The 10,800-nt window shown below is 56.9% G+C and overlaps 1 protein-coding gene across 5 annotated transcripts in view; it reads left to right on the forward strand.

Moving 5' to 3' along the window:
• Positions 1–4,879, forward strand: part of DOK7 (docking protein 7) — a 36,721-nt gene extending 31,842 nt beyond the window's left edge. For 3 of the 5 annotated variants that reach the window (XM_030920142.1, XM_030920135.1, XM_030920144.1), the window contains 3 exons: positions 141–183; positions 3,643–3,795; positions 4,087–4,872. In XM_030920142.1, the coding sequence (XP_030776002.1) occupies positions 141–183; positions 3,643–3,795; positions 4,087–4,220 (330 nt within the window). In that variant the 3' untranslated portion in view covers positions 4,221–4,872. Of the gene's footprint in view, positions 1–140; positions 184–3,642; positions 3,796–4,086 lie in introns of all 5 variants that reach the window. The other 2 variants (XM_030920138.1, XM_030920155.1) reach the window with 1 other exon arrangement.
• The last annotated feature ends 5,921 nt before the right edge of the window (positions 4,880–10,800 follow it).

A 10,800-nucleotide genomic window follows, 5' to 3' on the forward strand; every position in this document is an offset into this window, starting at 1 on the left:
GCGGGCTGGACTCCCTGCAGGTGGCCCAGGTCCCCCAGCCTGTGTCAATCTTGGGGGTAGTGTCCTTGTTATCAGGGGCCCTGGGCATAGGATGCGGGGAAGCCTGAAGGGTGCACTGACCCGGGTTCTCTTTGGTTTAGGGAGTGGCCGCCTCAGCCCCGGGACCCGTGACAGCACGTTCAGGTAGGCACCTGGAGCCGGTCCCCCAGAGCTCGGGGACAGGGAGGTGGGAGTCTGGGTGGGCGCAGATGGCAGACAGAGTTTGGCTAGATGGGGGTGGCAGGGGCCCACAGCCAGCGGGAATGTGGGCAATGGGGTGAAAGTGGGTGTTGCGTAACAGTGGATGTTGGGTGACAGGTGGCAGTGGTTGCTGGCTGGCAGTGGGTGTTGGGTGGCAGTGGGCAGTGGGGGTGAGTCCCAGCCCAGGTGTGGACAGCAGGGCAGTGGGTAGAGGGCAGGCTGCTGGCTCCGTATGGCCTGGACGAGTGTGGCCTGTCTCAGAAGCACCTGCTGAGAGCGGCCAGTGGGCGGCTGGATGAAGGACTGAAGGTTTGGAGACACAGACGGGCCCGTGGGTCCCCAGGCCCTGAGTGTGGACCTGTTCCTGGGAGGGGGCATGGCAGGAAGGCAGTCAGGGTTGGGGTCCAGGAGCCCCAGCTCAGGAGGAAGGGCTGTGTCCTCAGAGAGCGGAGGGGACCTGTGGAGGCTGGGCTGGTGGTAAGCGACTTAGTGAGGGGCAGGGCATTGGTGCCATGGCAGGTGCAGTTTTGGGGCCAGGTGGGGAGGGAGGGACAGGCAGGGAGGCAGTGGGAAGGTGCCAGTTCCCAGGGTCTCCCTAGAGAAGCCTGGCAGTCACTGGGGACAGAGCCCTCCTGAAGGTTGGGCTTAGAGAGGCTGGAGGCGAGGGTGGCTGGCCTGGGGTGGACAGGTGGCATCAGGGCCAGTTCTGTGCCTCAGTTTCCCTGTGGAGTAGGAGCCACTGCGGGCTGAACCTTGGATTCCTCAATCTCTTCTTCCCAGGCAGGTGGCACCTACAGCAGGGTCCAGGCAGACCTGGAGGGACACCCGAGATTGGGGGCGCCCAGGTGTCCCCTGGAGGGGACACCTGGGGATGGGGCAGGGCCACAGGCAGGCAGGGGCAGCTCGGGAAAGCACCTGTCAGCCGGCCTTGGCCCTGGGCTGGACACTGATCCCTGCAGTCCAGAGTGCTGAGGCCAGCCCTGCCCCAAGGTTCCTCCTGGGCAGCCTGCTATTGCCTCCCCAAAGCCACCCATACCCTTCAGATGTCTTTTACCCAGACACGGGTGCCCTGGGACAGAGGTGTGGGGGTCAAGGGGACAGGCTGAGTATCTGCTGGAGGATGTGAACCTTTTCCACAGAGGCCGAGGGCTCAGGAGGGGCGTCCGGGGTCTGTCATGGGACAGAGGTGAGCCAGGCCTGTGTGGTAGTGTCGGGTCGCCAGCCCAGGGCGGGGTCCGGGAGGAGGGCACAGAAGGGCCAGTCCGTTCCCGGTTGCTGCTTCACCGAGAGTGTCTGAGGCACTGGAAGCCATGCTCACAGAAGCCAAAGCAAAATCCAAGTCCCAAGGAGGGGACGGGAGGAGGAGCACTGAGGGCCCTGGAGCCAGTGGCCGTGGGGGAGATGCAGATATGGACACGCCCCTGGCCCAGCACTGCTTACAGCCCCCGCGCGACTCCAGGTGGTGTTGGGAACCTTCGCCCCCTTTCCCTGCAATCAGGCCTCACGCTCCTTCCTGCTTCCACCCTTGCCCCTCACTGCCCACCCTTGGGGGACAACCTTGGAGGAACGGATGCAATCTTAAAACTAGGTCCCAGGCTGCAGGGGGTGTCCAGCCCCACTGTGGGCAAACCCCGGCCCCGGCCCTTGACTTCGATGCCCCCTTTCCAGACTCCAGGTCCCAGCGCTCCCCTAGCTCTCCCCAGGCCCTCACCACACCTGCCTCTCCCACCGCCCCTTCTTGGCCTCGGCTCCTCAGCCATGTCCCCTCCTCCAAGCAGCTGGCCCTGATGCCCCTGTCCCTGCTGGCCCAGGTGCCTGTCTGGGCACCAGAACTTGGCCACTGCGCTCTGTGGCTCATCTCGGTGAAGGGGTCCTGGCATTCTGAGAGGAGCCCAGCCCTCTAGGACCACACATTTGCAGGAGGGAGGTCTCCCTAGGGCCTCGGGGCCTGACAGGGTTGGGGCAGAACTGTGTTGGCTGCTTTAGTTCATGGAATCAGGTGAGCGAACCCACATCGACCTGGGCTCTGTCTTGCTCTGTCCCGGCTGCTGCCTGCAGAATCAGCGAGTCAGGTCTCTCTGGCCTCAGTCTCCCCACTGGGAGCAAGCAAGTGAAAGTTCCCCAACCCCAGCCCTGCTGCAGGGAGTGGCGGGGACAAGCATGAGAGGAGCCAGGCAGAGTGGATGTCTGCTGCAGGTGCCGGGCTGCGGGTGGCCACAGGAGAACCTGGGTCTGCTGCGGATGCATCCCTGTGGCAGGGAGGCCTAGCCTTGAGCCAGGCCCCTCCCCTGGACAGGCAGGTGTTTCAGGGAGGCCGACCTGTAGGGCTGCCACCCCCCGGATCCCAGCCCCCAGCAGAATGCTGAGGGCTCGGTGTGTGCTGGGGGTAGGGAGGTCACCGCGCGTGGGGCATGGCTGTGTCTCCCAGTCACTGGCTCAGGAGTGTGCTGGGGGTAGGGAGGTCACCCAGGGTGGGGCTTGGCTGTGTCTCCCAGTCACTGGCTCAGGGAATGAGGGAGGGGGACTTGCTCTCACCTCCCCTGCTTCACGTGGCTGTGCGTTCCCCCACGAGGTCCTGATGACAGGAGTGGGAGGAGGCACTGGAGAACGGGGTCCTTCCTGTAGGACCTCGGTGCCCATAGATGCAGAGGAGGGGCCAGTGTGCATCCAGCCCCCTAAGGTGGGAGCCTGCCTCAGGTCCCACCCAGCCAGGCCTGTGGGGTCCCCTCCTATCCTGCTCCTGCTCTGCCCTCCCCAGCACCAGTGGGGTTTGCAGATGGCACCATCAGCTATTAGGAAGGGGGTGGGGGCACGGAGTAGCTCCTATGAGGGGAGAGAGGGTGTGGGGCACCTGGGTGTCCTGGAGGGGAGCAGAGGGAGCGTGGGCCTGTGCGCAGGAGAGGAGGGGGTCCCTGGAACCTGCAGCAGGTGGGGCGACCCAGGAGGACAGTGGGGGGCAGGTGCTGGGGGCCAGGACAAAGCAGGGCTGTGCTGGCCCGGGAGGGTCAGGCAGAGAAGGCGCTGGGACAGCCAAGGAGGGGTGGTTGGTGGGGAGAGAGTTGTGAAGGTGCGGGGCGAGTGGCGCAGGGACAGAAGAGTGGGCCTTGGGGGGCCCATGGGGGTTCGGCAATTCCTGCAGGAGAGGCGGCACAGTGGAGGGGGCAGTGCTTCCTTCTGCTCTGTGGGTACTTGGACCAGGAGTGAACAGTGTGGGGGTGGCCTCAGGATGGGGCAGCGCTGGGCCAAAGATGGACAGTCCAGGAAAATGGAGCTAGAACCTCCGCAGGAGAGGCGGAGCGGGGAGGAGGGGCTGGGAGGGATGGGCAGCTCTTTACTGCACCATCTTTGGGATCAGTGCCACTCTCCGCCCCCACTGGGGCCTCACAGCTGCTTCCCCCATAGGATCCCCAGGACCCGTGGCTGTGGACAGCCCAGGGCCAGAGAGGCCACGCGGCGAGTCACCTGCTTACGTGAACATCCCCGTCAGCCCCTCCTCCAGGAAGCAGCTGCACTACATGGGCCTGGAGCTCCAGGAGGCCAGCGAGGGGGTCCGAGGTGGGTCCCTGCCCTTCGTGGAGGCCCTGACAGTCAGGGACTGGGACCACAGCCTCAGGGCCCTACCCCCCACCAGCCCTGCCCAGCAGCCCTCAGTCAGGGAGCTCTTCCTACAGCCTCCCCCCAGGAGGCAAACGTCCCCAACTCCATCCCTGGCCAGGCCACATCCCCTGAGGGTGTCCCCACTCAGGCACTTCCGAGGGCCTGGCTGGGGGACTGGTGTGGAGGGCAGGGTCACAGGGCTGGGCAGCTTTGGGGCACAGGCTGCGGCTCACCACAGGCTTCTTTCAGGGGCCAGCGCCTCCCTCTACGCCCAGATCGACATCATGGCCACTGAGATGGCGCACAGAGTGGGAGCGCAGCACGCACGGGCCCGGGAGGAGCAGCTCTCAGAGCTGGAGCAGAGGAAGGCAGCCCCGCAGTGAGGCTGCAACGCCAGGAGCTGACCGCAAACCCGGCCCCCGGGCCGCCCTGCGGCCCCCAGCAGGCCGGCCCCTTCTGTTGGCCGTCGCCTGGTCCCCAGGGAGCCCCCAGTCACAGGAGAGGGCATGGCCGGTCTCCGGGCCACAGTGCGAACAGGAAGACGTCTCTAGGGCCCACAGCCAGGCCTCCCGCCTCACGGGTGCCGGGGGTTGACCCTTCCTTTGGCCTGAATGAGTCGCTCTGGACCCCAGGCCACTTGAAACCCCGCTTCCAGGCATCAGGCAGCTCTGGTTGCTGTCGCGTGTCTCAGGCAGAGGCCGCTGCCCAGGAGTGTTTGGGAGCATGGTTTGTGGTGCCTGGGATGCAAATCACCCTCTCACTGGGAGTGACTGCACGGATGACAGCCGTGTCCTGGCAAAATGCTCATCGCTTCACCTGGGTGTTGTGGCCCTGCAGCGCCAGGACCCAGTGCCCGCTCACACTGTCGGCACCACGCCCACTCCTGAGACTGGCGGCTCAGACACTTCCAGCGTCCCCTCCCTGCCTCCCGGCTGTCCTGCCTGGGCCACCGCAGCCCTGCGCCTGGGGACGGAGCCTGGACTCTCCCAGCCGCCTGACTGCTGCACTTCTTGGGACACATTAGTCAAGTCATGTAAAGAGCTTAACATTCTGACTGCTCTGTTCCTGACAATGCCTACTTTCCCTCTCCTGGTTTCTGCTCTTGGACATGGATCTGATGTCTTCACCTGGGGGTGCTTGGGGTTGAGGTGAGCAGAGCTGCCTTCCTTGGTGGCTTCCTCCTGCGTCAATGCAGTGCTGTGGCTTGGGGGTTGGTGAACTGATGGGGCTACGTGCGTAGGTGGTGGGCATCCTGCGTGCCCTCAACCCCTGTGGCAGGAGGAAGCACCGGGCAGCCCCCGCCCTGCTCCCGGAGATGGGCTTTCTGTTCTGCAAGGCTCCACCCATATCTGTCCCTTGCTTTCATCTTCCTGCCTGTCCTTCCCCCGCCCCTCCCCCAGGAGCGCACCAAGGACCTGAAGAGTCTGTGGTTGGTCTGCCCCAGGGGACGGCAGGCAGCTGCCACTGCTGCTCAGCGGGGCCCTCAGTGGGCAGGCTCAGAGCATTGGCCCTCCTGGAGCCCCCACTCCGCATGTGACTGCTGAGGACGCTTGGTGTTAAGGTGGCAGGAGGCAGGGTCAACCCGGAGCCAGCTGGAGCCAGGACAGAGATCCCCTGCTTAGATGCAAAGGCCCTGGGGAGCGTTCTGACAGACAGGGCAGGGCTGGGCTCTCAGCCTGGAGGATCCGTGGACAAGACTTTCAGCGGCAAGCTGGGGCAAGGCATTGCCTGCACCCTGGTCCAGGGTTGTAGCCGTGTTGGGCCCTTAGGGTGGCAGAGTTGAGATGTCCACCTCCAGGGCCAGCCACATGCACCAGCTCAGACACGCAACCTGGGTGGCACAGGCCCACCCTCCCCGTGACCCTGGCCTGCTGGAGCTCGGGCTTCCTGTTCACAAAGTGGGAGAAAGTGTCAGTCTCTCTGCTGCTGATGGGATCGTGGTGCTGCGGGGGAGGGTTTGGAGCCTAGACCCAGTGTGTCTGGGTGTGCCTTGGGCCACACCCTTTCGGCACAATGGAGTGGCCAGGCTATGTCCTGGGGAAACCGCCACATGAAGAGTGTGGATGTGGGGCTGGGGCTGGTCCCACGGCTGTGGGAAGCCAGGAAGCAGGGGTCAGAGTCAGACCTGGTCAAGGCACCACGGGTGGGAGGATGGGGCCCAGGTACACCCAGGCCTCTAGCAGAGTGCCCGGGAGGCTGTGATGGCCCACGCTGTACCCGGCACCCGTGGTGCCCTGGCCAGGGTCCCAGTTGTGTGGTGGAGGGGCCGTAGGAAGGGGTGATGCTGGCCAAGGCGGGGTCGCTCTGATCTCAGGGCAGCTGCCTTCAGCCCAGGACAGCCACTCAAGGCCAGAGCTGCGACTAGACAAACGCCTGACCTTCCCCTGGAGTTGTGACCAGCAGCCAAAGCCCGACAGGGTCATCTCTGCAAAGCTGTTGAAGACGTGAGGAGGTGGAGCACCTGGGCCATCGTGTCTCAGGCACCCTGGACTCCAACCTCATGTACTTCCAGCCTCAGAGGAGTTGAACCTAGAGATACCTCGAAACCCAGCTTAGGGAAGAAAAAAAATCACTGTCTCTCATAATTATTGAGATATTTTTAAATTTTCAAGCTTTTTTTTTTTTGAGACAGAGTCTTGCTCTGCCATCCATGTTGGAGAGCAGTGGCATGATTTTGGCTCACTGCAAACTCCGTCTCCCAGCTTCAAGTGATTCTCGTGTCTTAGCCTCCAGAGTAGCTGGGATTATAGGCAGATGCTGCCACCACTCCTGGTTAATTTTTGTATTTCTAGTAGAGATGGGATTTTGCGATGTTAGCCAGGCTGGTCTTGAACTCCTGGCCTCAAGTGATCCTCCTGCCTCAGCCTCCCAAAGTGCTGGGATTCTAGGCGGGAGCCACCCATGCTTGGCTCAAGCTGTTTTTTTTTTTTTTAAGGTGAAGTCTTGCTCTTGCCCCCCAGCTGGAGTGCAATGGCGCGATCTTGGCGCACTGCAACCTCTGCCTCCTGGGTTCAAGCGATTCTCCTGCCTCAGCCTCCTAAGTAGCTAGGATTATAGGCATCTGCCACCACGCCTGGCTAAATTTTGTATTTTTTTAGTAGAGACGGACCACGCCTGGCTAAGTTTTGTATTTTTTTAGTAGAGATGGAGTTTCACCATGTTGGCCAGGCTAGTCTCGAACTCCTGACCTCATGTGAGACCCATCTTGGCCTCCCACAGTGCTGGGATTCCAGGCATGAGCCACTGCGCCTGGCTGGCTTGAGCTGTTTTTTAAGAGGATATATCCTGGTTTGCTACTGTGTAGTTTCCCCAAAGTCTCAATTTGATGAGAAAACTAGAATGGAAAAATAAATAAAAATTAAATTTCATCAAATTAGAAACCTTTGCTTTCCAAAAGATAACCACTAACAAGTACAATAGCAAGCCAGAGAATCAGAAATTATTCACAACACATATTTGAGAAAGGACTCACACCTAGACCTAGAAAGAACTCCAAGACCAGGCTGGGTGTGGTGGCTTACGCCACCTGGAATCCTGGCACTCTGGGAGGTGGAGGCAGGTGAATCACTTAAGACCAGGACTTTGAGACCAGTCTGGGCAACACAGCAAGACCCAGTCTCTACAAAAAAAAAAAAAAAAAAAATGTAATTAGCAGAGCATAGTGATGCATGCCTATAGTCCCAGCTACTCAGGAGACTGAGGTGGGAGGCTCGCTTGAGCCGAGGAGTTTGAGGCTGCAGTGAGCTATGATTGTACCGCTGCACTCCAGCCTGTGCAAGAAAGATCCTGACTCAAAAAAACGACAAGACTTCTAAGACCCAGTTTTTTAAATAGGCAAAATAATTAAGTAGGCCCTTCCCAAAGAAGATACCCAAATGGCCAAGAGCACACAAAAAGGTGCTGGGCCTCAGGCATCAGGGAAGTGCAAGTTATTACAAAACAAAAACAAAACAATCAATCAACTGTGTTTAATTGCCTTTTTGTTACTGATTTCCTCCTCAATTGCACTCTGGCCAAAGAATGTGATTTGTAATATTTATCTACATGTCGTATATTTACACGTTATCTTCTGCAAGTTATTGACGTTTGCTTTGTGTCCAGTACATGGTCAATTTTTAAAAGATTCCATGTGTGCTTAAGAATGTTTTCTCCAACGGGCATAAGTAGACCAAGTTTTTAACTGTACTACCCCATTCTTTCATATTCTTCATCAATGATCTAAGCCTCTACCGTATGAACCTAAAACAAGGACAGCAAATTGAACACAAAATAGGTAGAAAAAAGGAAATTTATAAGAATAAAAAGAGGAAAAGTCAATGAAAAAGAAAACAGTAGGAAAAAATCAATGAATTCAAAAGTAGGTTTCTTTGGGGAAAATATCTGTAAAAATGATCAACTCTTAGCTAGTCTGATTGGGGGAAAAGAAAACACAAATGGCCCACAGCAGGAATGAAAATGAACATCACTGCACAGTATACAGAGGATACTGTGAACAATTTATGAAAATTGTTTTGATAACTTAGATGAAATTCTGCGACAAACCTATCTTTCAAAAAAAAATGACAAAGGAAGAAACAAAATCCAAAACCCTCATTTTTTTTTTTTTTTTTTTGAGACAGAGCCTCATTCTGTTGCAGTGGCGTGATCTCAGCTCGCTGCAACTTCCACCTCCTGAGTTCAAGTGATTCTCCTGCCTCAGCCTCCAGAGTAGCTGGGATTATAGGCACGTGACATCAAGCCCAGTTAATTTTTATATTTTTAATGGAGATGAGATTTCACCATTGTTGGCCAGGTTGGTCTTGAACTCCTGACCTCAGGTGATCCATCCACCTCGGCCTCCCAAAGTGCTGGGATTACAAGCGTGAGCCACCACGCCCGGCCTCATGTCTATTTTTAAAAATCAAGTTCTTAATGAAAAACCTAAGCAAAAGGAAAATGGCAGGCATGGATGGCTTCACCCATCAAATCTCTGTGAAACAAATAATGTCAATCCTATACAAACTATGGCAGAACTTGTTTCAGGAGGCCACCTTAATGCAGTACCAAACCATGACAGATACATCACATGACAAGGCAATGAACATCAGAGCCCAGTGTCCTTCATGAGCACTCACACACAGGAGGTCCTCAGCCCGGTATCAGCAAATCTCATCCGGCCATGCAGAGCAAAGGCCAATGCACCACGGCCACATGGACTTACCCGGAAATGCCAGGTCATCTTGGCATACAAAAGTCAGCGTAACTCACCACAGTAATGCGGTGAGGAAGCGACCTCATGAGTATCTCATTAGGTGCAGGAAAGGCAGCTGACCACATTCAACACGGATTCAGGAAAAGCCCTCAGCAAATGAGGAAGCTCTTTGCCTGTAAGTGCACCAGTGCACACACCACACTGAACTGGGAGAGACTGAGCCCATGTTTACCGAGATGGGGAGTAAGACAAGAACGTGCCAGCCCACCTCGCCAGTGCAGTGAGAAGCCGAGTCCCAGACTGCCAAGGGGAAGCAAAACCATGGTCAGACAGAGGACATGGAAACCCCGCGAGTCCACAGAAAGACGCCATGGCCAAGATGGGAGTTGAGGGCACAGGATTAAAGCACCACACACAAGTGAGAAATGAAATAAAAATACACAGTCCTCAATAGCATATCGAACACCTAGGACTAGATCTAAAGGAGCGTAGAGACTGGAGACGGTTAAGATGCGGATTGGAGTCATACGCGGCAGTCAACATGTGGACACCGGAGACTGTTAAAATGCCGATTGGAGTCATACATGGCAGTCAACGTGTGGAGACTGGAGACTGTTAAGATGCCGATTCTTCCCCACGTGTATTCAAGACATTCAGAAAAGCTTTTCAAAAACGCCTTCAACGGAATCGCTATTGAAATTCCAGAAGGTTGCCTTTTCTGGTAGAAATGGAAAGGCTGATTGTAAACGCATACGGAAACACCAAGGACATAAACAGCCATGAGAATCTTTAAAAGGAAGAGTTGGAAAATGCACATCACCTTGATTCAGGGTTTATTACAAACCCAACCGTAGCCAGGACAGTGTGGTGGCCGGGCACCGAGGCTCACACCCACAACCTGTAATCTCAGCAGTTTGGGAGGCTGAGACGGGAGGTTCACTTGAGCCCAGATCAAGATCTGCCTGGGGAACATAGTGCAACCCCGTCTCTGCCAAAAAAATAATTAAATAAATAAAATCAGCCGGGCGTGGTGGCGCATGCTTGTGGTCCCAGCTACTCAGGAGACTGAGGCGGGAGGATTTCTTGAGCGTGGGAGGTCGAGGGTACAGTGAGCTGAGATCGCACTCCTGCACTCCAGCCTGAATGCCAGAGCAAGACCTTGTCTAAAGTGTGGCAATGGCAATAGCGGAAAGACAAACAGAAACAGATCCAAACCGGTAGGTCAGTTATTTCTGACAAAGGCACCAAATTAGGGGAAAAAAGCCTATGCAGCAAATAATGCTGAAAGGTAAGGGAGAAATGGATCCTGACTGCAACCCACACTGGAAATGCAAACACTCCTGAGGAGGGACTGGCTACACACACTGCACACACCCACACAACAGGCCGCCACGCAGCAATCAGGAGTTAAGTCACTGATCCATGCAAAAGCCTGGGTGAATCTCAGATGCTGAGTGAACGTAAGCAGACGTATGCACAGACACACACTGCCCAGCGCCATGCACGTGGAACCGATGGCAGGCGGGAGGCAGGGTGCTGCGGCGGTGGGAGTCAGAACGGGCACCCCTGTGGGGACTGGTTCTGTGGAGTGGAGGGCGTCACCTACGTCCTTCGTGAGTGCGCACCATGACCAGCCACACCCATGGAACGAACACTGGGTATCTGGGCTTTTTGTGTGTGTAACTGCCTCCCTCCAACACCATGGTCTCCCACATACAAAAGAGCCCATCATACAATAAGACACGCTACTCCGCAATTAGACATCATGAAAT

This window comes from Rhinopithecus roxellana, chromosome 2 (assembly GCF_007565055.1).
Source record: "Rhinopithecus roxellana isolate Shanxi Qingling chromosome 2, ASM756505v1, whole genome shotgun sequence".
NCBI classification, from domain to species: domain Eukaryota; kingdom Metazoa; phylum Chordata; class Mammalia; order Primates; family Cercopithecidae; genus Rhinopithecus; species Rhinopithecus roxellana.